Source organism: Microcebus murinus, chromosome 10 (assembly GCF_040939455.1).
Source record: "Microcebus murinus isolate Inina chromosome 10, M.murinus_Inina_mat1.0, whole genome shotgun sequence".
In the NCBI taxonomy this organism is placed as follows: Eukaryota; Metazoa; Chordata; class Mammalia; order Primates; family Cheirogaleidae; genus Microcebus; species Microcebus murinus.
The window spans coordinates 15,664,821-15,692,725 of NC_134113.1; the positions used below are offsets into that span (position 1 = coordinate 15,664,821).

General features: G+C 45.1%; 1 protein-coding gene across 2 annotated transcripts in view; it reads right to left on the minus strand.

Annotated features, from left to right (window-relative positions):
* The window catches only part of RFX4 (regulatory factor X4), a 132,592-nt gene extending 123,134 nt beyond the window's left edge, over positions 1-9,458 (minus strand). Inside the window, exons 1-2 of one of the 2 annotated variants that reach the window (XM_012772771.2) lie at positions 9,386-9,458; positions 2,630-2,716 (exon numbers count right to left, since the gene is read on the minus strand). In XM_012772771.2, the coding sequence (XP_012628225.1) occupies positions 2,630-2,716; positions 9,386-9,458 (160 nt within the window). Of the gene's footprint in view, positions 1-2,629; positions 2,717-9,385 lie in introns of those variants that run through there. The other variant, XM_076007065.1, reaches the window with a different exon arrangement.
* Positions 9,459-27,905: the final 18,447 nt, after the last annotated feature.

The following is a 27,905-nucleotide window of genomic DNA, read 5'->3' on the forward strand; positions in this document are numbered from 1 at the left end:
AACATTGGATTTGACAATAATTTCTTGGATATGACACCAAAGGCACAGGCAACAAAAGAAAAAATAGGTAAATTAGACTACATCAAAATAAAAAAAATTCTGTGCATTAAAGAACACAATCAACAGAATGAAAAGGCAACACAAGGAATGGGAGAAAATATTTGTACATCATGTAACAGATAAGTGATTAGTATTCAGAATATATAAAGAACTCCTACAATTTAACAACAAAAAACAACCTGATTTTAAAATGGGCAAAGGAGTTAGACATCTCTCCAAATAAGATATACAAATAGTCAAAAGCACATGAAAAAATGCTAAACATCACTAATCATTAGGGAAATGCAAATCAAAACCACAATGAGATACCACTTCACACTCATTAGGATGGCCATTATCAAAGCAACAAAAAACAGCAAGTGACAGAAAGGACGTGGAGAAATTAGAACTTCTGTGCATCACTAGTGGGAATGTAAAATGGTGCAGCCACCATGAAAAACTCTTTTGCAATTTCTCAAAAAATTAAACAGATTTACCAGATGATACAGCAATCCCCCTTCTGGGTACATAGCCAAAAGAATTGGAAACAGAGACTTGAGCAAATATTTGTACACCCATGTTCATAGTGAATGGATGAAGAAATTGTGTCATAGCCATACTATGGAATATTATTCAGCCTTAAAAAGGAAGGAAATTCTGACACATGCTGCAACATGGCTTAACCTTGAAGGCATTATACTAAGTGAATTAAGCTAGTCACAAAAAGACAAATACTTTATGATTCCACTTATATGAGATACTGAGAACAGTCAAATTCCCTCCTAGAGGCAGGAAGTAGAATAGTCATTGCCAGAGACTGATGGAAAAGGGAATGAAGTGTTATTGTTTAATTGGTACAGTTTAAGTTTGGGAAGAAGAAAAAAGTTTTGGAGATGGATGGCGGTAATGGTTGCACAACAAGGTGACTGTACTTAATGTCACCAAACTGTACATTTAAAATGGTAAATTTTATGTTTATGTATATTTTACCAAAATAAAATAAAACTTTTGACCAGGTGTGGTGGCTCATGCCTGTAATCCCAGCACTCTGGGAGGCAGAGTCAGGAGGATTGCTTGAGGCCAAGAGTTTGAGACCAGCCTGGGCAAGAGTGAGACCCCGTCTATAAAATAATAGAAAAAAAATAATTGGCCGAGTGTGGTGGTGTGTGCCTGTAGTCCTGGCTGCTGGGGAGGCTGAGGCGGAAGGATTGCTTGAGCCCAGGAGTTTGAGGTTGCAGTGGGCTGTGATGATGCCACTACATTCTAGCACAGGCAACAGAGTGAGAATCTGTCTAATAAACAAATAAATAAATAAGATAAAACTTTTTAAAAAGAATGTTCAGAGATGCTTTATTCCTAATAGTCAAAAATTTGAAACAACTTAAGTATAGATCGACACTTAGATGGAGAGGTAAATTGTGGTATATTCATTCATTCATACAGTGAAATAAAATAAAGCAATGAAAAAGCAAGAACTACTGTTACATACAACATGGATAGATCTCACAGACATTATGCTGAGTGAAAAAAGTTACATAAATAGCTTTATGTTACAAAAGAATACAGAGTCTACGTTTCCATTTATATGAAGTTTTGCAGACAGGCAAAACAAATCTACAGTAATAAAAGTCAGGACAGTGGTTATCAACAGGAAGGAGACAAGAGGAAGCCTCCTGGGGGGCTAAAAATGTTCTATTTCTTTTTCTGGGTGGTGATTACACACATAGATACAATACATAAAAAAAATCTCATCAAACTGTTCACATAAGATTTGTGTGCTTTATGTTCAATTTATGTCAATTTTGTAAAATGACATAAATGGTGATGATAGAATGGCAACGCCAGAAGGGGCTATGGAAGGAAGCTGTTCAGCATGTCTAACCAACATCCTAGGGGATTGTGGAGTGAGCGGTTTTGGGCTCATGCTTTGAAAAAACTCAACTAAGGGGGTGTGTTTTACCAGCCAAACGGGAAAGACACTTCTGATCCTTCTGGAAATAACATTTATAATAAGCTGTCCACCCTCTTTTTAGTGCTAGAGGGGCAAATGCAAGTGCCAAGTAGTCTTCTGCTCCTAAGTGTAAGGAACCCAGCAGCTCCAGTTTGACATAACACAGGGCGAGGTGTAAACACAGGAGTTTACATCTTTGAATTGACTTCGATTCTCTAGTGTCCAAGACCTGGAAGAAATTTTTGCTTTCTGATAGCAAAGATATTTCTGGCTCTAAAGCAATAATCCCGTGACACCACTACTCTAGACCCGTAACTACAGAGGACACTGAGCCACATTTGCCAGACTGGAGCATCACTCTAACAGGGTCTTTGGGGACACAGGCTACCAAGTCCACTGCCTAAGATGAATCTGTAAACAGCAAGCTTTTGCTGTGGCCTTAGTTTCCATGTCTACCTGCCTGAATTCCACTCCCTATTGTGGAATATTATAGACAAGGCTTGGGATATTTCATAAATAGCTGAAGAGTGTCTTGTTCCAAGTGATTTGCTCCTGCCTAGGAATCTAGGGGGGCTGGCCTTCCATCAGGACATTGGCCATGTCTAGGACGTCGTAGAAGAATGAGTTTCAAGAACTTACTTTCATCATTAGAAACATTCCCCAGAGATGTGTGGCTGGAATAACGTTTGTTTTCACTTTCATTGAGACATCTTTCAATCCAGCTCTCTAAAAAAAAAAGAATAAGAAAAAGAAAGTCACATAATTGCTGTGGGTGTTTGCAGAGAGACAGGAAGATCATGAATGCATTAGATTTAAATGCTCATCGACTTTCACAGGGCATCTACTGAGACTGGAATTGGATTTTACATGAAGCTCCATGTGCACCATTGCTGATGAGACTGCTGAGTAGTTTGGAGGCAAAATGACCATTTGAAACCTCATTTGAGCATTTCTCGGTCAAATTCTACTAATTCTGTAGTATTCTTAGCCCAATACTACCAACTGAGAATTATCTTACTTAGCAAAGAAGAGATATTCCTGAGAAGTAGTTTATAAAGTGAAATTTGGCCAACTGAATCACTGGTGGTGGTTGGCAAATTTGTAAATTAGCAGCACAATCCTTCCTTCAAATGAAAACAAAAAGCAGGTAAAACCCTGGAGGCTCTGGTTGAAGTGGAGAGGAAGGCAGGGAGCCTTGTAGCTCACCTCCCCTTGCCCAGTGACCCCTTGAAGGGGCTCTTCGAAGCAAAGACAAGAAAGAGAAATCAAAAGCACTATAGTAACCAAAAGACTGTGGATTTTTAAATCAGATTTTAAAGGCTACAAATGTATTTTTCACAATGTAGTATAATGTCATTTTCTAGACCCCCATCATTCATTCATTTAATCATTCATTCAAGAACATCAGCTAAGTACAGTCAGTTCTGCTATAACGCTTGTTTTGGAAACATGAATGTGTTCCAATGCAGGTGGTGTGTTAGGGAGCAATTTGAGCATAGTGCAAACTTTGTGTTTCCTTATGCTCAATTTCTTCCATAAGAAACATTCAATGAATGCAGAAAACTGCACCCAACTGAACTGAGCCCTGTAGAAATATGCAAAAAGCACACACATTCACACTTCAAAGATACTTCACACTCCCAGATACTTCAGTTCAACACGTATTATGAGTCGCACCTTCTACCACTTCATAATAATTCACATGCTGCAACCTTCCTGACATCCACTTCCAAAAGTCATCTTCAGGTCTTTTTCAGGGTGAAGTGCCATATTTATTGTACTTGTGTATTTCTTAACCATTTAACATGAGCAAAACTGATATCATTTTTATTAGTTCTCTACCTTTTTAAATGTGTCATTGACAACGTTTTTGAGTATTGTGCCTCTAAGCTTATTTTTCCAGTAAGCTCTGTGGTTTTTATTGTGTAATTCTATACAATGTGCTGATTTTTAGGAAGGCATATGGGGTGTTAGAACTTCACCTATGTCTAGGGGCTTTTGAACCATGTGGTCTTCTACTGTCTTCTTTATGATCTGGAAGCTATTTGAACACACCAGGCCCTTTCCATATGTTATCTCATTGAATCCTCACAACAACTATCTAAAGCAAGGCTTTTAACCTCTATTTTTCCTAGAAAGCAACCAAGGCACAAAAGAATTAAGTAATGTGACTCCTCAAAATTCAAAGAGCTGAGCGAAAGATCATTAGTGAGCACCTTAGGTTACATGCTATAAAAAGAAGCCACGGCGAGGAGTGAGTTACTCAGAGAAGGGGGAAGCAGATGCTAACAGCAGGAAGAAATGTTGGATTTTTGTTTTGTTTTGTATCTTATGTCCCAACAAACTGCTCTTCTAAAAGCTGCTTCCAAAATTGTAAATAAGTAGGGGAAAATATCCAAGGGGAGGAACAAGGGCCAGCTTGTTTAGAGGATATGGAAATCTGGTATTTCCAGGGAAATGTTGAGGAGCAAGAAATCCAAAACATTAAGACGCTACTCCTTTCAGATATCAAATGCACAATGTAGGAACAACCCATCATGTTTTCGAAGCTAGGATGCACAAGGGGCTGTTGGTCATCACACTGTACCCAAAAGCACATAGGATTACAGATCTCCAGAATCCCTTTCAGGAGTCTCCAAAATGTCTCCACTTAGATCTTCGCACACTGTCAAGCCCTGGCACATTTTTCCTGGCAACAGCCATGGCTGATGCTGCATGGCATCTACTGCAGTTTCAGCTCCTGCCTCCACGAAGTCATACCACCAAAAGCTACGTGTATTGTTCTGGGCCAGCCCCTGGCCTTTCTAGATAGAAACATCCACACCTAGTTACTCTCATGTGCATGTGGGCACACACACACTCACACCTACACCACTATCCCCCTTTCATAAGAATTAAGGGAAACACTCTCACTCTCACCCATTTGCCTAATCCAGGATCAGGTGTATTAAAATCAGAGTCCTTAGAAGGGCCTGTTCTTGCAGGTGAGAACCCCCGGGGACTGGCAGGACACTCTCTGAAGAATTCATGGCAACATTCTGGAGAGGAGTTGGCTCTAATAACCAGGTAAGCCAAGAGAGCACAGCACCTAGACCCACAAGAGTTCAAGAACTTTCCTGATGTCTGCACCTCTGCAACCCCGTGCTGGAGAGAGATAAAAGCAAGGGTACAGAAAAGGGAGAACGTGGGTGTCCCATGAAAAAAAAGACAGAAGATGTCTCACCCATTTCACCCACTCAGTTCTCTCTGACCCCATGGCCTATGCCTGTAGCCACTCTGCTACCCAGCTCTGCTCCCTGGGGGATCCCAGAATAAGTTTGATCTTGCTGGCACATGACAATAGGGAAAGACAACAATCGTGTCTCCATATTTCTTGTTGAAGTACCCCATCGAAGAAACCCACTTGTTTCAGCTCTTTCTTGGAAGAAATTTTGTCCAGTTCTTTGCCATTCAGTTCATCTGCTTTTGGATATCTTCTAGTTAATCAGTGTTTGTGTGGACATTCACTTCCCCCAGGGTAGACTCCGAAGGTTTAGATGGTGGTCTGAGCAGTGGCAAGTACAGCAGAACCATCACTTCTGTTATTCTGGACACTTGTGGGAGTTCTCATGCATCCAAAGCTCTGGCATTCCAGACTACGTGGATTCAACACGTAGGCTATGGGGCTTGGATTCACAGGTGCACTTTCATCTTTGTCTTCTTCCCTAGTGGGGCCCATAGCAGTGGCATCTTCAAATCACATCCCACAAGTCAGGTTGCTTCATATGACTGGAAGGCCACTACTTACATCAACTGAAGTAAACTTTAAGTACTTTAAAATTATTTTTAACAACAAATTTTGGTCTTGCAGAGGTCAAGAATTACTTGACCAGAATGACACGTATACTGAATTTTGAGTACAACACTGTGCTCTTCTACCTTATTTATTTATAGATTATATAATTTATATTAACAAAGGCTTCCATACTTTGAGCCCTTATTATGGTCTAGGCATTGTACAAACACATTATATACATCATCATGCTTAATCCTCATAATAAGCCTATGAGGTAGGTGCTATTAATAGGGACATTTTAGATATCAGAAAGCTAAGGCTCAGAGAGATTAAGTGACTTGCCCAAAGTCACCTGGAATGTAAGAAGAAAGACCAGCATCCAAGCTCAGGTCATAATCACAGTGCTTTCTCCTACAGTGACCTGAGCTCTCTCCGTCACGTCCCGTACAGACCCTGGAACGCAAGACCAATATTGCAGCATTGTTCTCAGTCTGCTTTGCATTAGAACTTTTGCTAAAACTCTACTTATGCATTATCCTTTTTGCTAAATTAATTTACATATTTCTTTGTCAGCCTTTGTCATACATAGCAGGCTTTTCAGTTTAGAACTTCAACGTCTTCGGAATGGAGCCCATTTTAGTCTATTTCTTTTGACTCTCCACCAGTGCCTATTACAAAGTTTTTCCTGTAGCCTGGCCTCAATAAATACTACATTAGTGACACACATGTCAAAGAATGCATAGCATATAAGTAGATAGGTTCGCATGTCTATAGAATTTCCTAATCATTTTCTTTTTCACCACATGAGGCATGAAAAAGTACAACACATCAAAGACGATTTTCCAAATAAAGCAAAATTCAACACACATTTATTTTGTGCCTTCTAGAGGCAAGAAGCTATCCTAAAGAGAAGCTGTGAGTGATATAAATATGAACATGACTGCCTTCTGCCCTCTAGTTACCATCTAGAAAGCAAGGCAGGTGCTACTACTCTCCAAGCTCACGAGTGGAGGACCCTGTCATTTTTGTTCACCATCTTGTACTCAATGGCTGGCCCTGTGACTGGCCCCATAGATGTTGCACAATAAATATGTGTTGTTGACTGCATTACTGTTTTCCTAAAAGTAACATCAAAGTTCCTACTGTGTGTCAGGTACTGTGCAAGGCATTTTCACATATGTTGTCTAAACTGACAACATATGAACAATGTTGTATGGTATGTTGTAATATCTCTATTTATAGATATGGAAACCTTAGGCTTGAAGAAAAGGTTCTAAAGCAAGACAGACTGTGATCAATACTGTAATATTGGTACAGTGTTCTGAGGACTGCACAGGACATAGGGCAGGGAGAGCTCAATGCACACTTGGATAACCTCCTGTTCCCAATCACCTCATTTTTGATCCATAAAAATCATCTGACCTTTTAGCAAGAACCAAGCTTATGCTAAATGCTCACCAGGATTTACCAATGCCTGTGAGTATAGGCTCCTGGGCTGTGAAGCGTCCCTTCACCTGCTTCTTCTGGGATTATGGGCAGGAAGGAGGATGCAGAAAATGCCTATGGATTTTCACTTTACAAGGAGTTCAACCCACATTCCTTAGAGGCAGATCTTCATGCCTGTTCACTTTGGAATGAAGATTTGGAAACCCCAATTTGAAGAGATTTATTCAGGTTTATATAGTGAGGTTGAGCAGAGTTATCGGGTTATCAGGTTTTCTAGGAGGCTGATTCCCTTTGCAGCAGTAAAGAACAACTAGAAAGGAATGCGTTGGGAATATGACACATCCAAGGTATCTCAAGGTTCAGAGTGGTGATTAATAAACACATACTGATTTGGCAGGAGGAGCTGATTAAGATGGTATCAAAAGCCAGGTAATCCTTGAAGTTGACAGAACACACTGGCAGGGACCTCTTAGATTATCCATGTATCCATTCATCCATTCTGCATATAATTATCAAGTGCCTTCAATGTAAAGTTCAAACAGAAGAGATGGACAAAAGCTATTTAATACGATGGATGTCAATGTATTATAGCAGGGTATCTCTCATGGACCAATGTCCCAAGACCTAAAAACATCTTGTTTATTTATTCCTTTTTTATCATTTATTTTCCCCACCCTTAAAATGTAAGTTCTTACAACCTTGTCTGTCTTGTTCAGTACCTTGTCCCCAAGAGCCTAGAACAGTGTTGTCACATAGCTGGTCGTGATGATTGTGATGAAGAAAAGTAAAGTAGGATAAAGGAACAGAGAATGATGGATCCCTCCACCAGAAAGGCCCATGGGAAGAAACGGCCTGTGAGTAGAGACTGAGCATAGTGAAGGAATAAGGCCTTCCAAGACTCAGAGAGAGGGGACCTAGGCAAGATTATACTTTGAGGAATGGCAAGAAGGCCCTGGGGGCTGATGCAGAGGGATAGAACAGGAGACAGCATAAGACAGAGGCCGGCTTGGAAGAATGTGGGGTTTGGAGTTAGAACAACTGGATTTCAAATCTCAGCCTAGTCACTTTCTAGTTATGTAACATTGGGATCGTTCTCAAATCTTCCTAAATCCCGACCTACCAGATTTCTCCAAAGATTAACTGAAATAATACAGGTAAGCACTTGGTGCGTTTGGCTTTGTGGGCCAGGCCACAGAAAAATGAGGAAGGCAGGGTCTGCATGCACTGAGAACTCACAGCTGAGTGATGGGGACAGATGTGTAATGGTGACGCCTGGCCTTTGTTGAGTGCCCTCCCAGGCTGGTCACTCTGCTTCACATCCCTCGTCTCTGCTCCTCATAACAACTGAAGCAGAGACTTATTCACTCCAATTCACAAGGAGGAAACTGACACTCAGAGAAGCTAAGGTAAAGCCACCCAGCTAGTTGGTGGCCGAGCCAGGTCAGGTGTCTGACTTCAAAGCTGGTGTGCTCTCACCGACGCACACTGCCTCCTGAGCAAGCAGGTAGCCAGGACTGCGTTTGGTATTATAATAAGGTGCTGTGGGGTCACAGAGAGGGAGCTTCCAGCACACTCGGCTGATTCACAGAAGAGGTGGCATTTCTGCTGGTCCTTAAAGGATTTGCACCTGCTTAGACCAAGGAGGGAAGCAGAGTATTTCAGACAAGAGGATGCCATCACAGACAAAGGCATGAAGCTGTGAACGGCCTGCTTGGTTCTGGCAAAGGGGAAGAGCTCACTGTCCCGTAACCCCAGGAGTGGTGGGAGACAGGTGGGAGAGTCCTAGGAGCACATTGCAAAGGGCTCATCCACCAGGCTGGGAAGCCTGCAGGCAGCCGGGAACCAGCGTGGTTGTTAAGCAGTGGGGGAGTTTTGTTTCTGAAGAACTGGATGAGAACAGGGAGGTCTTGACTTATGCAATACCTGAAGGAAACGCCGCCTGACTTAGAAAGTGTCACTGGGTTTTAATAGAAGGTGTTATTCATCCTCTGTATCAACAGTCTTCCAGGGCACTGTGCTGGGGCCTATTTTAGGAACTCACAGCGTTAGAAACGCTACATAAAAAAGAGCTGACACACTGCCACACTCCTAGCCACCAACAGAGGGCTGGGCCCAGGACCCTCCTGGGGTGCCAGTGTGTCCCAGTCTCCCCTCCCCTGGGCCCTGGTCATTACCAGTGGAACTGCGTTGCCGCCGAGGCCTGCTCCTGTGACCCCCGGCCCCGGGGTGTGCTTTCCTCTTGATCATTCTCTCTCAGCCCCTTTTTTTCTGTCCCCCGGACTCCCTGACAGTGGTGACACACAGGAGTGTGTGAAAAGTGGGCCCAGGAGGCCAGCAGCTGTGGCCTCTCCAGGGGGGGCGCAGGTCAGTGGGTTGCCATGGCGACGCCACAGGCCCTGCCCCAGGGGCCGCTGGGTTCCAGGAAGGGGCCTTGTGCTGCCTCCAAAGGGGCAGCTTCACCCTGCCTCTGCTTTGAGTCCCTCCCTCAATCACTAGATACTGATATAGCGCCTACTGTTTGCCAGGTTCTGAGGAGCTAGTGATGAACATGGCAGACAAGGTCCTTGCTCTCAGGGAGCTTATATTCTGCAGCGGAGAGAGACAAAGACAAATCAGGAAGATGACTTCAGAAAGCAACGAGTATTATGAAGAAAATAAAGCCATGGAATGGGATAAGGAGGGATAGGGGTGCCGTTTCAGATAGTGGGGACACTGAAGGCCTCTCTGAGGAGGTGACAGTAGAGTACAAAGGCCTGAGGCAGGAGTGGGCTTGGCGTGTGAGGAGGAGCTGGAGACCAGCATCGGGAAAAGCAAGGAGAAGACCAGCAGGAAATGGGGTCAGAAAGTTGGGAAGGGCCCAGAGTGTGTAGAGACTTGCTGACCACCCTAAGAAAGTCACATTAATGCAAGTGCACCAAGAAGCTAGTGGAAGGCTTTAAACGGGCAACACAAACTGCACTGGCTCAGAAAGGGTAGCCTACTAGGGGATTTATATTCATTCATCCCACTTTTCATTTGTTGATTCTTTATGGGGTACCATGTGCCAGGGGCTGGCTACACAGTAGGGTTACAGTTGTGACAAGACAGACACAGTCTCCATCTTCATGGAGAGTTAGTTTAGTGTAGGAGTCAGCCATGAATAATCACACAAATAAATTATACCTACCAAGAGCACCATGGGAGAGAAACAGAAAGGGAGGCTGGATCTAATCTGGGAACATTAGAAAGCTTCTTGGGGGAAGTAGCATTAAAGTGATGCTAAAGAATAAGAGGGTATGAATCAGGTAAAGAGGGAGGAAAAGTATTCCTTGCAGAAGGAATAGCATGTGCAACGTTCCTGAAGCAGGCAGAAGAGTGATACATTCAGGAAGCTAACAAGCAAAAGCCGGGCATAATGGTGCACACCTGTAGTCCAAGCTACTCAGGTGGCTGAGGTGGAAGAATCTCTTGTGCCCAGGAGTTTGAGGCCAGACTGGGCAACATAGTGAGACCCATCCTAAAAACTGTTTTTTATTTTAATTTTTTTTATTTCAGTATATTATGGGGGTACAGATTTTAAGGTTAAAAATTGTTTTTTAAAAGAAAGAAATTGACAAGCAGTCTGAGCACAACTGCACACATTCATTCAGATGACAATTTAACATGTTTACTGAGACTATCCTGTTTGACTAGCCCTCTGTAAGATGCTATTGGGCATGCACACACACAAGCCTCACATCTGTACTCAGTGCTGGGTTAAGGAGTCTGCATTTTGTTCAGTAGGTGGTTGGGAACCTCTGAAGGATTTTGAGTAGAGTAGGACCTAAGCCAAACAGTTCCGTGGGCAGCTCCATCTGGTACTGCTAAACACATCTTTGCGAGAGAGAACAAAAGCAGGAGGCCATGGAGTAGGAGACCGTATCACACTTATCATCATAACCTGGACACTTTTCATATTGAAAAGCAGGATTATTAATATTATAATTTTGTCAGGATCACACGGGTAGGATTGACAATCCTAGGATTGTCACAGGCAAACTGGGACTTAATGGTGCCTCTCTGTAGGAAGCCATTATAGTCTAATTAAGTCTTCGAGGCCTGGATGGACGCAGTGAGAAAAAAGGCATGGATGAGAAAAAATAAGAACTGTGCCCTCTTTCTGGTTAACTGTGTTCACTCCCCAGCCAATCCGTGTGACCAGCATCTCCAGGTCTCTTCCTCATCAGCTAGAGTCTCAAATTTTACAGCGTGATGCAGGTGAACCTGAGGTGCCACTAATAACATCCTCTTGGAATGTGGTGTCCCAGTGCAAGCGCCATCACCGTCATCAACATTCTCATCATAGCAATGACAGAACAAGATGACACAGCCCGTAAGCTGCTGAGCCAGGATTTGAATCTGACTTGAACCTAACCATTAACCTACACTGTAATACTCACAATTACATATGATTTAAAGTCCCATTGTGATGTCCCATCAGACATGACGGGTGCTCAACAATGCTACTACACTATCTCACATTAAGAAAATTCAACATATAAAACTCTTAAGTAGGCAAAGAGATTAATTAAAGGGTCATTATTTGTAATGGACAAAGAAAAAAAAATTAATGAGAAACCCCCTGAGGAGGCAGCAATGCTGTTTGTTCAAAGATCATGAACCACCAACAGTCTCCAGAGACCAAAAAAAATTAAACCTAAGGTGTTCAGTGCCATCTCCTGTCGAAGATAAATTCAGTATAAAAGCTCTGCTCTGAAAATATACCTAGGAATCCTAGTGTTAATGTACATTATTAGTGCATAACCAGGTTATAAAAACTTCATTCTCCTTCGACTTTGGGGGGAGCATACCTACTACTATGTAATGTCAGCAGGCTTTTTCTTTGTTTCCATTTCTATAATTACAATATTTTTAAAACATAAAATCTGAGAATAATTATTGGAGCCAAGGCTACTCGCTCTGCATAGCATCTGATATTATTTGATTCTTGACCTCATTGCCTTTTCTAGTTCTTTTATTTTTCAATCTCTTCTGCCCGGTTAGGGGATGTGGATCCCATGAAACCTCAGGAGCCAGGCACTCCTGGCTACAGGACCCAAACAGATCCAACGCAGTCTCAACTTTTGAGATAAACCATCAAAACATTTCTTAGGCAAAATGCTTTTTCCTTTCCTGGCGTAGAATTACATTTAAAAGCATTGAGTAGGGTGCAGTGGCACGCACTTGTAATCCCAGCTACTCAGGAGGCTGAGGTAGGAGGATCGATGGCTAGAGCCCAGGGGTCCAAGGCTGCGGTGTGCTATGAGCACACCTGTGAATAACCACTGCATTTCCGCCTGCGCAACGTGGTAAGACGTGGTCTCAATAATAGATAAAAATATTAATACATAAAAAATTAAAATGTTGAAAAGAGTAACACATTTGCCCACAATCCCACCCTTCTAACCTGGGAATTACTTTTCCTATTTCTGTGTTGCCCTACAGTCTCACGTCCCTACGTGCACGTTAGTGAACTAACTATAACCCCAGCGGACATACAATTCCTATTTCTTTTTCTCTTAACGTTCTATTATTATGCAGATTTCCCTGTTACTACAGTCTTCATATTCACCATTGCTTGAAAGATGCCCAAAGTTCTATTGAGCTAATGTTCCTATGTTCAACAACATTTTAATGAACAACATGGTGCACATCGTTTTTTTTCTTTCTTTTGAATCATTTCCTGAGAATCATCTAGGAAAAAGAAAAGTAAGCAGGTGGGATTAGTCACTGACTACAAATGAGTCATCTGAATTTCAGCCTTATTATTAATACTTACTAGTTCAATGACTTCTCTAAACCTAAGCATCCCCTAATGAGTAATGTGGATAATAATCTGCCTATTTCATCTTAATTGTGTGAGATTTAAGTGAACAAATGCATGGAATACACCTCGCATAGTGCTCAGCCCTGAGCAAGTACTAGATACTTGGAACCACTGTAACTCCCAGGTACTTGTTCTGATAGCAGTTCTTTTTTCCCCCTCTCCTCTTTCCCTTCCCCTTCCCCTTTTTTTATTTTTAATGACAATGTAGTAGTGTGGTAGTTAAGACCATGGACTGTGAAGCTGAAATGCTAGGCTCAACACTGACTTCTCACTGTGTGACCTTCGGCAAGTGACTCAACCTCCTTGAGCCTCAGTTTCTTCATCTGCAAAATGGGGGTAGTACCAAAACATCTAATGAAGTTTGTATGAGAATTAAGTGAATAAGGCACATAAAGTGCTTACATGATAAGCGCATAAGTCTTAGCTAATATTTTAATATTGTGCCCACTCCTAGCTGTTATCATTTTTTCTGTTTGATTCTCAAGAATGTGGCCTCAGAAGCCAGAAAGACACTTAATTCTAATCCTCTCCTCATAACTGGCTAGTAAACTCTACATCCCTAGACAAATTACTTAACTTCATGGGCTCCAATTTCCTTCCTATTAAAAAAAAAAATCTATCCCATGAGGATTATTATGAGGATTAGGAGAAATAATATTAATATAAGCTCCTTAGGAGCCGATTGTACCTTATTCACCCACTGTTCCCTGTACTTAGGACAGTGCCTGACTCAGAATAGCAGATCAATAAAGAGTGGAGAAAAGGACAGAAAGGAGGGAGAGAAAGAAATTAATGAATGAAGCACCAAGACTAGGTCTGGCACATAGTAGGAACTCCAAAGAGTGTTAGCTCATCTGTAGTTAATTTATCAAGTACTTGTTTGCATGGGACCTTGAGCCAGGCTTCAATGAAAGCAAGCAAAGACACGCAGCATTCTTTGTGGTTTAATATATTAAGTAAATATTTATTAAGCACTGACTATATGCAATACATTCTGGTAGATGCTATGCACTGTTAAGCACAGATAACGAAGACACAGGTGGAAATTTTGAGAAACAAAGAAAGAGGCTTCAAGTAAGCACATAAAATGAGGGTGGAAAGCACCTTTCTTTATGACTACATGCCTTTAATGGGTGCGTGGGTGGCCTGGTTTAAATAAAGCAGGGTTAGCTTTTGGGGCCATAACAAACCTCAGTTTCAGCACTCACCCAACGAACCAACGCATGTGACTGGATCCCACTGAGCCTCAGTTTCTCCAAGTGAAAAATGGAATGGACGTTCACACTAATTCACAGGTTTATGAGGTAAACTGCATAAAATAGCTGAGACTACAGAGGTGCACTACCGCACCTGGCCAAAAGACTGAACACAGTGGAAGAACAAATTCTATCAAATTTTGTTTTCTTCACCTGTGTGGTCCTTGTGTGTTCTTTGGGATAGGGGTAGGTCTTAGAAGCCACTAGGGGACCACAAGGAAGAGCCAGTGGCACTCAAAGCACCTTCTGTTCCTTGAGTCCTGTGCTGATCCCTTTATAGGATTACTTCATTTAATCCTCATAATGCCTAGGAGGTGGGTACTCAGTCCTATGTTGCTGACAAGCAAACTGAGGCTCAGCGAAGTTATATAACTTGCCAAATTCATAATCCAGCCCATGGCAAAACCAATTCTCACCAAGCCTGCTGGATTCCAGAGCCCTGTTAATGATTCTATCAGTGATTATATGCTATGCAAATGAAAGGTGCTGTTATTTTATTTTTATTTTTCTGTAGAGATGAGGTCTCACTATGTTGCCCAGGCTGGTCTCAAACTCCTAGCTTCAAGTGATCTTCTCGCCTCGCCCTCCCTAAGTTCTGTGATTACAGGCGTGAGCCACCTGCCTGGCTCAAGGTGCTGTTATTTTAACAGCAAGGTTATTATGTTGAACCTGTTCTAAGTGAAATCATGTCTGTAAGTAAACAGATATGAAGCCTTTTGATGATGTGTGTAAGATGCAAATTTGCCAGAGTATTAAAAAGGCAGGCAGGGAGATACTGGCCCAGCCGTGGTGCCAAGTTGAGCTCAGAAGCTCCGAGAATGATTTGAGATGAAAGGCACACGTTGCATGAAGCCAACCCCACAGGATGGAGCACCCGTGGGCGTCCTCCTCAGTCAAGAGCCTGCTGCCAAAGTCACATCGCTGTGCCTGTGGCAGCCAGTCACCGCCCACGGACACCGTGACAGTGTGCTCCCAAGAACTGCAGTGTGAGCTGCTGTCTCCCAACACGATTAGGGAATGACTTGACCTCTTGAACTCTATATAGTAGAGAAGGTGAGCTCGAATGTACATCTCTAAGGTCTTCCTTCTAGCTTTGGGTATTAGGAGGCAAGGAGGCTGCCTGGTTTTGGAATCAGAATAATCTGTGCTCAAATACTGGTTTGACAGTAGTGGTTTCACCTGCACATGCTAACTAGGCTCTCTGGATCTCAGTTTCCTCTGTAAAACGAGGATAATAATACCATAGTTTCATTAGGAGAATCAAATGAGGTAACACGTATAAGTATTTAGTACAGTGTCTGGAAAAAATTATGTTTTATTAATCTGCTACCCCGTTTCAAAAAGGGACTCACTTGTATGAAAAAGAAGCAAATAATTTTGAAAAGAACTCATTAAGTCAGCCTTGATTAATTACCAAAATGATTTCAATGTAATTTCCTCCTTGCCTCCTACCTTTCATCCCTTCCTTCTTTCTCAAAATGGTCTATGTATCTTCAGGTATGGATATACAATTGTACAGCTTTGGTGTTTTCATTTCTTTCTTTCTTTTTTTTTTTTAGAGGCAGGATCTCACTCTGTTACCCAGGCTGGAGTACAGTGGCTTGATCATAGCTCACTGCAGCCTTGACCTCTTGGGCTCAAGTGACCCTCCTGCCTCAGCCCTCCAAGTAGCTGGAACTACAGACACACACCATCACACTCAGCTATTTTTTTTTTTACATTTTGTAAAGATGGGGTGTCAGTATGTTGCTCAGGCCGGCCTTGAACTTTTGAGCTCAAGTGATCCTCCTGCCTCCGCCTTCCAAAGTGCTGGGATTATAGGCATGAGCCACCACGCCTGGCCCATTTCTTTTTAAAAATTCCTCTCAATACCAAGAAAAAGTTTGAACAGAACACAGGATCAAAAGGGAATCCTTCTCTAGGTCCTTCTTGGCTTGGATCCCTCTGGACTTCTCTGCTCTGCAGGTTTTCCCGGTGGTGCTCGGGGCTCAGCCAGCCTTGAGCAAAGCCTGCCTGGTGCCCGGGGGCCAAGGTCTGGGCTCCCAGCTCTCCGCAGCCCCAGCACCCCCTCAGCTGTGCCTTGCAAGGTAGCCGAAGCAGAGAATGCCCTGCAGCCTGGGTACCCAGGGGAAACCCCAACGAAGCAGAGAAATAATTCATTCTCCTAATCACACCAAAGTTTTCAAACTTTAAAACGGAGCCTTGATTAGAAGAAAAGCTGTGTTTTTTCTAAAAGCCTGGCATTTCTGAAAAGATCCCCTACCCAAACCAAAGCAACCTCAAAAACTCTGCCCACTGAGTTGAAAATAAAAGTTCATGGAGACCAAAGGCCCTCTCACAACAACCGCTCAACGCTTTAGAAATCTTCTTTCCAATGCTCAAAAGTTTTAGCGTTTTAACTGAGGGGCTCAAGCCCTCTGGAATCTTTCTTCCTTGTAAACTCCCAGAGCTGTCTGAGTCAGATTTATTTATTTTCTATGATGTCAAAGAATGCTAGGTGGAGAAACTATTTTGCTTTTGAAAAAGGAGTCAGCAAGTAAAAAAAATAAGACTCCAAGAAACAGAAATTTTAGCCTATGCAATAGTCATATAAGGATGATACCAAATTAATTTTCTTTTTGGGGAAGCAAAGATTTTATGCAGGTACCCTAATTCTTCCCTCATCCTAGATTTATTATCAGCAGTGGAACTAAATACCGTGAAGATAACTTGGCAGGATGTCTAAAGTAATAGATCAATTCCATCAAAATACAGGTTTGAGTTTATGCCATGGGCCCAGTTTGGGAACTTCATAAAATCCTAGTAACTTCAATAGAACCTTGGCCTACTCATGAGCATTTAGATTCAGTCCACAAATTATAAATACATTATATGCATAAACACCCCAAATTTAGACTAATCACTCAGAAAAAGATGATATAGAACTCAAAAGAGTCTCTGATGCTCAGTTTTTAAAAATTATTAATTCTATAATTGTAACATTAAAAAAAAACACTTCCTTTTTCAAAAGTTTAATGTAACTTGTGATGACTTCGTGGCAGTATCAAGATTCAAAACAAATGCACTGGCAAAATGCTCTTCACAAAATGCATTTGTGCCTCAAAACTTAGATGCTGGTATAATTAGCAATCACTGATCACTCTTTAGATTATTCAAATGACCATTCGAAAGGTAGTTCAAGGACTAGCTCCCTTATGTTAACGGATAGTGTATTTTTGCCAACATGATGGATTCAGGGCGTCAGTGCTTATGAAGCGGAAATTCTCTATTCCGATTAAATAAAAATGCAGGTCTATATACTGACCTTTCGCACTATCGGGTAGTTGGAAAACACACAAGACACAGAGCACTAACTAACCTTCACTGGGCTGCAGCCTTTTCAAAGGCTTTCTCGTGGTCCTTTTAAATTAAAACAAACAACCACAACAATACAAATCCAACACGTTCAGGTTCACCCGCCTACTAATAATTATTGATTGCTCAGAGGAAGATTTTGCTTTTATGTTTTACTGAGGAATAACCAACTACAAAAGTGGAAACTATACACATATTTCAAAGTGTTCCTGCTCTGAGGGCCTGATATGACACAACAGAAACCACATAATCTACTGGCACGGGCCAATCCAGCCCTAGTTGCCTAAATTTGGACCAGATTCAACTGAAAGCAAAATGGCTGCATTTCACTCTTTTCTGCTTTTTATGATCTCTTCCTCTCTAACATTTTAAGAACTCAAAAACCACCATTAGGTAAAAACCAAATTATAAAGACAGAAACAGAAGAGATATTTCATCCTCACATTAAAAAGTCTATTTGCAAGAAAGGCAAAAGAACCAAACTCTCTGCATCCTGCTAAAATGAGTTTCAGAGAATGGCTCCTTTCAAACCGAGTTTTCCACTTCCTGAAAACCAAGTGCAAAATGATTCAGTCTTTACTAGAGTGATGCCTACATGCATAAAGGGTGAGGAGGTGGGGGACGGGGATAGAGAGGAAAAGGGGAGTGAAGAATGTGGGCCACCACATTCCAGAACCGGAAGGGCATCGGGAGTGGTGGAGGGGCCTCCACCAGGGATGTGTACCGCATGTCCTGGTCTCTAAGTGCTCCGTGGAGCTCCCTCCCAGGATTTCCATTCAAGCTAGCAGGTGTTGCCTTTACAAAGACACATTTTCCACTTCCTTTAACAGGCTGCAAAACACAAAGATGAAATCAGAGCAAACAGGAACACATAAATTGGTTTTTTTATGGGAAAGGTAGAGAAATGAAGATGAAATTAATCCTTCGGTCTACACCCTTTAGAAAAGAATGATTTACCTTGACATTAAAATGGAAACTGTGTCCATACAGTACAAAACACATCTAGATATCTGAAAGAGTCTAAATTTTTTTCAGTGTTCTTATCCGCCTTTCCCAACTAGACACCTAGAATCCGGCACAGTAAGGCCAGATAGTTATTTTTAATAATAATAACAATACTGCCTGCCATTTACTGAGCAATTTCTAGGAGCCAGGCTTTAAATTAAGTACTTAACACAGGGGTCCTCAAACTTTTTGAACAGGGGGCCAGTTCACTGTCCCTCAGACCGTTGGAGGGCGGACTGTAGTTTAAAAAAAAAAAAACTATAAACAAATTCCTATGCACACTGCACATATTTTATTTTGAAGTGAAAAAAACAAACGGGCAAAAACACTGCATGTGGCCGCGGGCCGTAGTTTGAGGACGCCTGGTCTGACGGCTAAGCCCGTGTTCTTTTCACTGTCAAAGTGTGTACACCTGAAGTCTTATTTTAACACACGCCTGTGAATGACTTCCAGATGCAATATATTGTCTGTTCAATTACCCGAAGGCCATATAATATTATCATATTACTTAATGGCTTTTGCATCTTTGAATTATCCTTACTGATGTATGTCTGTATGTGAGCTTGAGTAAAGCCTTGACATTCCCAGAGACAAAGCAAATGTTAACTAAACTGCAGGTGAATCCCAAAGAAGATGAAAGTACATTTCACAGGAGAGATATGAACGCTTTACATATGTACCTATTTTTGTCAACAACAATTTACAATTTTGTCTCCACAGTTTAAAGAACTATCTTCACACCTTCATGTAAGGAGAAAATAGCAAGTTCTTTACTTTTTCTAAAATGTTATATGCTTCATTGACTATTCCATCCACCATCACCCTCCCTCATAAAAACAAAAAAGAAGAGGTGGTCAGTATAGCTTCGTGACTAAGAATGTGGATCTCGGAGCCAGGCAGACTGAGTTGTAAATCCTCCACTCAAATCCTGGTTCTGCCACTTACCCCTCTCACAGATATCCTTTCTCTGTCACAGTTTCTCGTTGCATAAAATGAGGTGGACAGCAATAGTACCCAACACACACACACACACACACACACACACACACACACTTCAGAGGTCTTACTATGTTGTCCAGCCTGGAGTGCAGTGGCTATTCACAGGCATGATCATAGAGCACTACAACCTCAAACTCCTGAGCTCAAATGATCCTCTTGCCTCAGCCTCCAGAGTATCTCTGGCTACAGATGCATGCCACCGTGCCTGGACCATAACACTCATTTTTAAAAATACAACTGATAGTGTATCTAGAGCACTTGGTACCTGCTTGGTATATGAAAAGCATGCAATAAACATTAGTTTTTAAAATACAAATGAAAAGCTAGATGTCTTACTTACATTCTGCCTCAGGGAAGCTAGGCACACACAACAAGCGTGATCTTGCTTCCCATGCAATCAAGGTATGTCCTGCCAGCCCAGCTTCTAGGACTCAGAAACTCATTGAACATGCCAGCTTCTAGCTCTGCTTTTGCCTTTATCCCATTGGTTTCTCCATTTAAACTGTAAAGAATAACAATTTCTTCTTGATGGGGTTGTGAGCATTACCTAGATAATGTATTTAAATTAAAATGCTTAGGAAAGTGAAGACATAGTAAGTATTGAATATGTTATCTATTACCACCTTCACACTTCACACTCACTACAGGCCTATCAGCTGCCCCACAAGAAAACTGAGGCTCAGCAATGTTAAGCTTCCAGAACAAATGCTCACAGCTTTATTTGGCAAAGCCACTGTGTGAAAGATAGCAACCTTCCCGCCACCATGCTCTGTCTTTATCATTCCAGATAGGTTTTCTTCTTCATATTGCTTATCCCTTGCTAAAATGATCTACTTTTGTGTTTACTTATTTGTCTGTCTAGAACTCATGCTTTAGAGCAGGGGTCCTCAAACTTTTTAAACAGGGGTTCAGTTCACTGTCCCTCAGACCGCTGGAGGGCCATTGGAGAGTGTGGCGCACATTCCACACATGCGCACTGTGGGCCCCGGACAAGTCAGCTGCTAAGCAGACAGGCAGTGGTGGCTGGATGAATGTCCTCAGCAGGCCGCATGTGGCCCGCGGGCTGTAGTTTGAGGACACCTGCTCTAGAGCAAAGGGGCAACATTTGTGTGAAGCCCAGCATCTAGCAGAGTGCTGGGCACATAGGAGACACATAGTTTTCTTGGATGCATGCATGAATGAATGAATGAAGAAAGCCAAGACTTGTCTGTGTCTAAAATCTCTACGCAGCTGTGATACATGGCCTCCCATTGCTGCTGTAATTTAAAATCCTCTTCAAATTCAGAATCACATGATTCCTTCAGAGGGGTTTTCTGCAGAGCCCAAGGAAGACAGCATTCTGTGATTCTCCACTCTCGTCTATATTTTCCACTTCCCAGCAAGTGGGATTCTAATTCCACTAAAGGCCAGAGTCACAGCCAAACCCAGAGCTAGCACTGTCCCTGTGTCCATGAAGTGGATGAGGTGAGGAGAAGGAACGGGAGTTTCCTAGTCTGCTCTCTAATCCAGCGCTGCCAGGTACAGGTTGTGACCTCAGGCAAGTTCCAGACCCTCTTTCATCCTAAAAAGGGACTATGCAGAGTTGTGGTAAGGCTTACATGGCTAATGTGTGAAAAAGTGCTTGTTGTAGGGCTGACACATGGTGGGCATTCAACAAGAGAGAGCCTCCTTTCAGCCAGGCTCCAAGAAGACTCTATTTTTATGTCCCTTGTGATGCTCACTAACCTCAACAGTACCCCCACATTCTCTCATCAAATACATTCTGAAGTCCTTGACAGTAGAGATTATGACCTTATTCATCTTTAGGGTCTGCCACCCAATAGGTACTCAGGAAGTGAGACTGAATAAAACCTAAAGCATTCCTTTTTCACTTTTACCTGACACTTCCAAATAATCTGTCTTTGAGTTCATTTTCTCCCCCCTAACCATTAATAATATTGCAAATATCTAAACTAGAGTAGAAGGGGTAAAAACAACATTGGACATTCCTCCTACCTTTCTATTCTACAGAGCCTGAGGGCCTCTGGAGGGCAGCTGAAGAGTGTCCCAAGTGACTGGTAGGACTTGTGAGGTGGGCTCTCACAGGCCTGTGGAGGTGGAGATCTGACTGCCTGGCATCCCAACTTGTGATGTCTCCATTTTATACCTTCTCAGCCTTTTTGGCAAAGACACCAATGCAAACGAAAGAGAAACCCTATGCTTCACGACAACACCTCTCTCAAGGAGCACTTGCAAGGATCAATGTCTGTGTAACTACTTTATAAACAAAGTACCCAGAAAATTTCACATATACATCAGAGGACACACGCACTCAGGCATATAACTGAGTAGTAGAATTTTAGATAGATCGTAGCGACTTTTACATCTAACCCATTCATTTATAAATGAGGCAACAAGTCTCTGGGAAAGAGGAAAGGCTCTTTTGCCCAAATTGTCATCAGGAGGGGTGCATAGGTGTGAGAAGAGATTCACCTCTTTCTAAAAGCTTGAACAATGAGGGTAGTGTCTGGTTTTCCCTTGATAGCAGCATTTTATCACATTGGCCAGTGTGTATTCCTCTCCCATATATGTGAGGGGCTGTGATGCTGGCTCCATTATCTAGAAGCATTTCAGTGTTCCCTAAATTGACATTGGATACAGCCCCATAAAATCTAGTGTCTTTTAGTAAATCCTTTTGGGATGCAGGGAGTTGGGCAAAGACTTAAGGAATGCACAGCAGGTGGCATTGAGAAAGGAAATTATGGGCCTTTTAAAAGTAATTATTCAAGGTTCTTGACTCTTACAATCCTAAATGACTCCCAAAAATATCCTAGTGTATCATTAGTTTGAGGAGAGATTCACTAATCCTGCAGTGGGTCATAGTTCAGACAGTGGTAACCAGCTCGCATATTGCTTCCTGGATTCTATAGTAAAGCCCAAGAAATAGAGGAATAGGTCTATTGTCAGAGAATCCCAAACTAATCCCTAACCCTTCATTTTACAGGCAATGAAAAACTAACCTTGGAAAGGCTAGAAGATGAACATTCGCAATACAAGTCACATTACAAGTGGCTAAGTTGGAATCATAGCGCGTTTCCCACTGTAAAAAGGAAGAACAGACAGGATCTCCTCTCTACTCTCCCCCCACCCCCAAGCTTTCTGGTCAAGCACCTCCTTCTCTTCTCTTTCACGCCTTATCCTAACCCACCACCCTTTCAGATCCGGTTTGAGAAGGGGGGTGAGAAATTCATCCTGGGCGACCCACGGGTCGTGGGGAAGAAAAGCCAGAAGCTTTCACGTTGGTGAGCCTGTGGCTCTTGGGGAGGCGGGCGCACTGCCCAGCTGGCGCCTAACCTCGGGACGGGGAGGGAGGCTGGAAGGGAACCCGGAGAGGAGGGGTGGGAGCAAGGGCTCAGAGCGGGCTGGGAAAAGGTGTAGCTGCTGGAGAGAAATTAGAGACCTCTGCGCCTCTGGGAAGCAGGATGGTCCAGCACTCACACAGCGGCAGGGAGGCCCCAGTGCAAACTCCTCTCTCCTCGCACTCGGCCCTTTGTTGTCCGCCTCTGCTTTTGGCTCCCGCTCATGCCCTCCGGTCCCCCGCCCCCTGAAGTCACCCCAATTGCACTCATAATATTTTGCTTTGCGCCGGGTCTGTTTTCCACCACCAACTTCCAGCAGTCTCCATGGCGACGCGCTGGGGAGGGGGGCGGGCGCGACTATGGAAATCCCAGGCCCGAGCCGCCAAGCGGTCCTGCAAACTTTTCTGCCTCTGGGTCCTGCAGGCCGGGTGGGAAAGCGCGCTGTCCCAGGCCGCCGCGCGGAGTCGCGTGCAGCGTCGGGGGCTCGGGGAACTTGGCCTGCGTGCGGCGTCCGCGCCAGCAATGCCTGGGCCGCGGGGCCCAGGGACCTCCGTACCACGCAGCTCTCACTTGACCCTCCTGCCAAACTCAGACGCCAGAGCTTAGCAGGTGGCAGGAGTGGGGGCGCGCATGCCCCCTCGTTCGTGCGCGCGCGCACACACACACACCCCGAGAAGAGCGAGACAGATTTGGGCGCAAGAGCAAGGCTCAGACCTCCGACCCCTGGTTCCCTTGAGCTCGCAGACTAGTTCCCTGGGCTGAAGAAGGCAGCTCCTTCCCCAGGGCTGCGCCTGGGGGAGGATGGAGGAGGCCCGGACCCTGTTCCCTCCAGGGCAAGCTCTGCCCCGTGGGCACCCCGCCAAGGTCACTGGACGTCCTTACCTCGGAGCCCAGGGAGCCAGGCCAGGCCTTGTGCTGAGTCGGAGGCCTGTAGACTAACGTGCCCTCCCACCGACGCGGCCTGGGGGACTAAACTTGGGCTACAGGAGTACTTTGGCCGCCCCAGCTCTGGGTTCTGGAGATGGGTCAGAAAGTGGGTAGAGGCAGAAGTTTCCAGTTTGAGCTTGGCGGTGCCCCTCTCTAACGCGCCATCCCGTTTAACAAGAAATGATTCTTCTGTTGCGTAGGCGACCAACCTGGCCCAGGCCCACTCTGCAAGTTCTTAGTGGCCCAAAATTCTACCCACTTTCCCTTCTCGTTCTCGAATTTCCGGGTGTCTTGAGTAACTGAGCAACGCTTGCCTGGGCAGGGCAGCCCCGACTAGACCCAGCCACAAACTCCGAGCTGCTGGCCGCAGCCCGCGTGGGAAGGGCGGGGGCCACTGGGGGCTCAGGACCCACGGTTGCGCTGCGCTGGCCGAGTGGGACGCGCGCCTGCGCTAACTGCAAGGCGCGCACTGGCGGACAGTACCTCCACTATTCCTGCGCGCGCCTGCTGCCTCTGCCACCTGCCAGAGCCCCGCGGCTAGGCCAGAGTCGCCTCCGAGAGGGGCTTTGCTTTGTCGGACTCCACGGCAAGCAGGCCGAGGGCCCATGAGGCGCGCGCCGGCTGCCGGGCTTCCCCCGACGGTGCCATTGTCTTAGCCCCACACTTGTTGAGTATTTTGGAAAAAACCGAGGAATATATTACTGGCTCGGTGTGAGGAACAAAGGGGCGCGTTTCCTCAGGTCACGCTGAAGTGGCCCCAAAGCAGGCCACTAGAGCCTCGGCCCCTGCAAAACTGTTCTCCCAGGCCCAAGCACTTCGCGGGGATTTTCTTTTTAAGAGTAAGGGATGGTGTCCCGGCTCGCCGGCCTCTGATCCCGGTCGCTTCCGACTTCGCCCCAGCACTTGCTGTGAGTAGGTTGTTCAAGCCCTTTTGGAATGAAATAATAATAACAATAATATTCTTGGTTCTGGTCGCCTGCAATCTTATATAAAAGGAGCAGAATCGAACTGCTCCATGGAGCGCAAGTCTCTGCAAGCCAAGGAGAAAGGACCTTTACATAACAAGAGAGACTCCGAAGAAAAGCTAATTGGATTAAATTCTCTGGAAGGGAGGTGAGGGAAGCCTCCTGGACCGGACCGCTCCGAGCCGCACTTCCCTTTTGTAGGTTTTGCAAGTCCGAGTGAAATGTCACCTGGTGCGCGTCGTGTCATTTTTTCATGCTGCCATTTACCAAAACTTTTGATTTTGAGTTCAGGATGGCGAACTAGGAATATTTCAGATATACCAACGTGGGAGAGGTGTGTAGGGAAAGGATTTTGGTTTCAGAACCCGTTTGGAGTGTTAGCAGTAGAGGTGGAGGTCACCAGAGCCCCCACGGCCACCATCGAGGACAGAAAACAGTGTATCCACAGCCCCACAGTCCTCCTCAGAAGTACCAAGGGGCTCCAGTCGTGTGGCGGGGGTGGCTAAAACCCCCCAGCTGGGCCACAGCAGGTTGAGGTATGGGGAGAACCCAAGTCCCGGCGTCGGTCGTTCAAATATACTTGGCTGCAAACTGTGCAGAAGTGGGTTTAATTTTGTTAAGAACATTCTCCTCTAACGATAGGTACTCAGGAGGTGCGGAGTGGTGCGGCACTTGAGATGAAAATATGGGGGGAAAGGCTCTTTTCTCTCAGGGCGCCTGCTTTATCGCCAACGGAGAAGACCCCGGCAGGGCCTGCCACATCCTGGCAGGGGCGCGCTCGGCAGGCGACCCTGCTCCTTGCCTTCGTTTGTCATCGGATATAGGAAGGAGGAAGACTCCCTAGGGGCTGACACCCACCCAGGGCAATGCAATTTTGGGGAGGGCCTTGACTCTAGGGATCAGAAATAGACATCTACCCTGGAAAATCGAATATCCTTCCTGGCCAGAGGAGCCGGGTGTCTGGGCCACCAGGGCCTCAGCAGAAACATGGAGGGCCTTACATATTTCTGCAGGGACCAAGAAAAAAACATCTGGGGCGATAGCTGGGTGACTCCAGCCCCCACCCCACATCCATATCCAGGGTGGAGGTGGGAGACAATCGCGTGGCGTTTGTTTACTTGCTCAAGGAAGGGACCTGTGTGTAGGGGACGGCTGAGGCTGGAAGGCACTTGTTGCTCCGCGCTGCAGTGCCCGCAGCGGATGTTCCCGGGCACTTTCCCAAGCTTAGCGTCAAGCTGCTGCCTAGGCGCAGGCTGCGCCCACCGCCCTATTTTTGCCTCTCCCCACCCCAGCACCCCAAGAAACCCCGAGTCTGCAGCCCAGCCCGAATAGGAGTGGCGTGGTTGGGAGACTGCGCCTGGGGGAGAGCGTGAATTTTGAGAGAACTTCCACCTGGAAGGGACATAGCGTAACTCAGATCTAGAAGTTTGGCTGCTCTTCAAAGGTGCTGGGAGTGGGAGGTGGTGAAGACTACTAGAGAAAGAATAGAAACGGCGGGCATTTTCGTTGTAAGACATTCTTTGGCTTCCTCTGTTGTATCGACAGCGGTGGCCCTAAAACCTGATGCCCGCCACCAACAACTCCTGAACTGCAGAACAGTTTGCAGACCCCATCGCCAGCGGCTCTGCGTCCTGCCCTCTCTCCAGCAAGATTACAGCCACGGAGTGGAGTGCGTTGTTGGGTGCCCCTGCCAGGCAGAAAGGCTGCAGCCGGCCTCGGACAGCGCCGGGCTCCCACCTCCCGCTGTGGCGGATTCCCCAGGACCACCAGGCTCGCCGCCGCCACTCCCTCCAGCTGCGCGTCTCCACCAGCCGAAGCCTTGGTCCCCACCTCCCAGGCGCTGTGCAAAGCCGTCACCCTCCCCCGCCTCTGGGCGTTCCTCTCGGCTTCCTAGTCTTCGCCACTAGACCCCGAGCGCACCCTATTTCGGGGCTCCCAAACCAAGGGAGGACCCGAGCCTGGGAGGGGGCAGTTCTCTCGCAAAGTTTTTGCAAGTGGCACCTGGAGCTCGCCGCAAGTCAGCGCATCTTTACGTAACTTTGTGTCCAAGACAAGTGAAAGCGCGCTCCTTAGCGCGCGGGCACGCACACACACTTGCATACACAAACACACGCTTACACACACACTTTCACTCATCCACTTACACACCTCGCACCGGATTGAAAACTTCTGCAAGCTCTCCGTTATTTTTGGGGATTCCACTGTCAAGTTGACTCATCTGAACTTTTTACAACTCTTTCTAAAGTTCCCTTTCTCCTTTCTCCTTCCCTCCCGATGTCTCCCCCCACCCCCCACCAGTAGGACTAACCTGTGGAATCCATGTCGGGTTCCTCCAATAACCCACAATGCATGCTCTTCCCATGGACAGCACAGGCGCCCCCCAAAAGTCCTGATGTTTGGGGATCCCCTGTGCTAGAGATGCCCAGGGAGGAAGGGAGTGAGGGAGGGGAGGAGAGAGAGACGCAGAAAGTGAGAGGGCAAAAGGATAAAAGAGGAAAGGAAAAGAGAACGAAGAGGAAAGAAAAGAGAAAGAAGAAAAGAGGAGAGAGAGAAGGGAGAGAGCTTGGAGAAGGGGGAGAGAGCCAGAGTGAGCGAGCGAGGGGACACTCAGTAATCCAGCCGGGCAAAGCCAAACCCGTCAAAATGTTTGCGGATGTTTCATGGGAAAAAGCATCATTTTATAGGAGCCCCGATGGGAGCAATGTCATTGATAGGCCAGCCGGCCTGATGAATGGCCGCTCGTCAGATGGGGCCGTGGCGAGGCGCACTGTGAAGCCCATTGTGGGCCTGTTTTGAATAAGAAAAGCCGCCTCCGAAAAGGGGGGCTCAGAGCCACGCAATCCCAGCCCTCCGACTTCCCCCTTCTATTATAGCATTAGCAACGTTTTTCTTATTTAAAGTTCCAGAGGCCTTCTCCAGCCTTCGCCCGGCACTCATTATAGGCGAAATCAAAATTGGCTTAGATGTGGCCCCCTCCCCCTCCCGGCCCCTCCCCCATCGGGCCG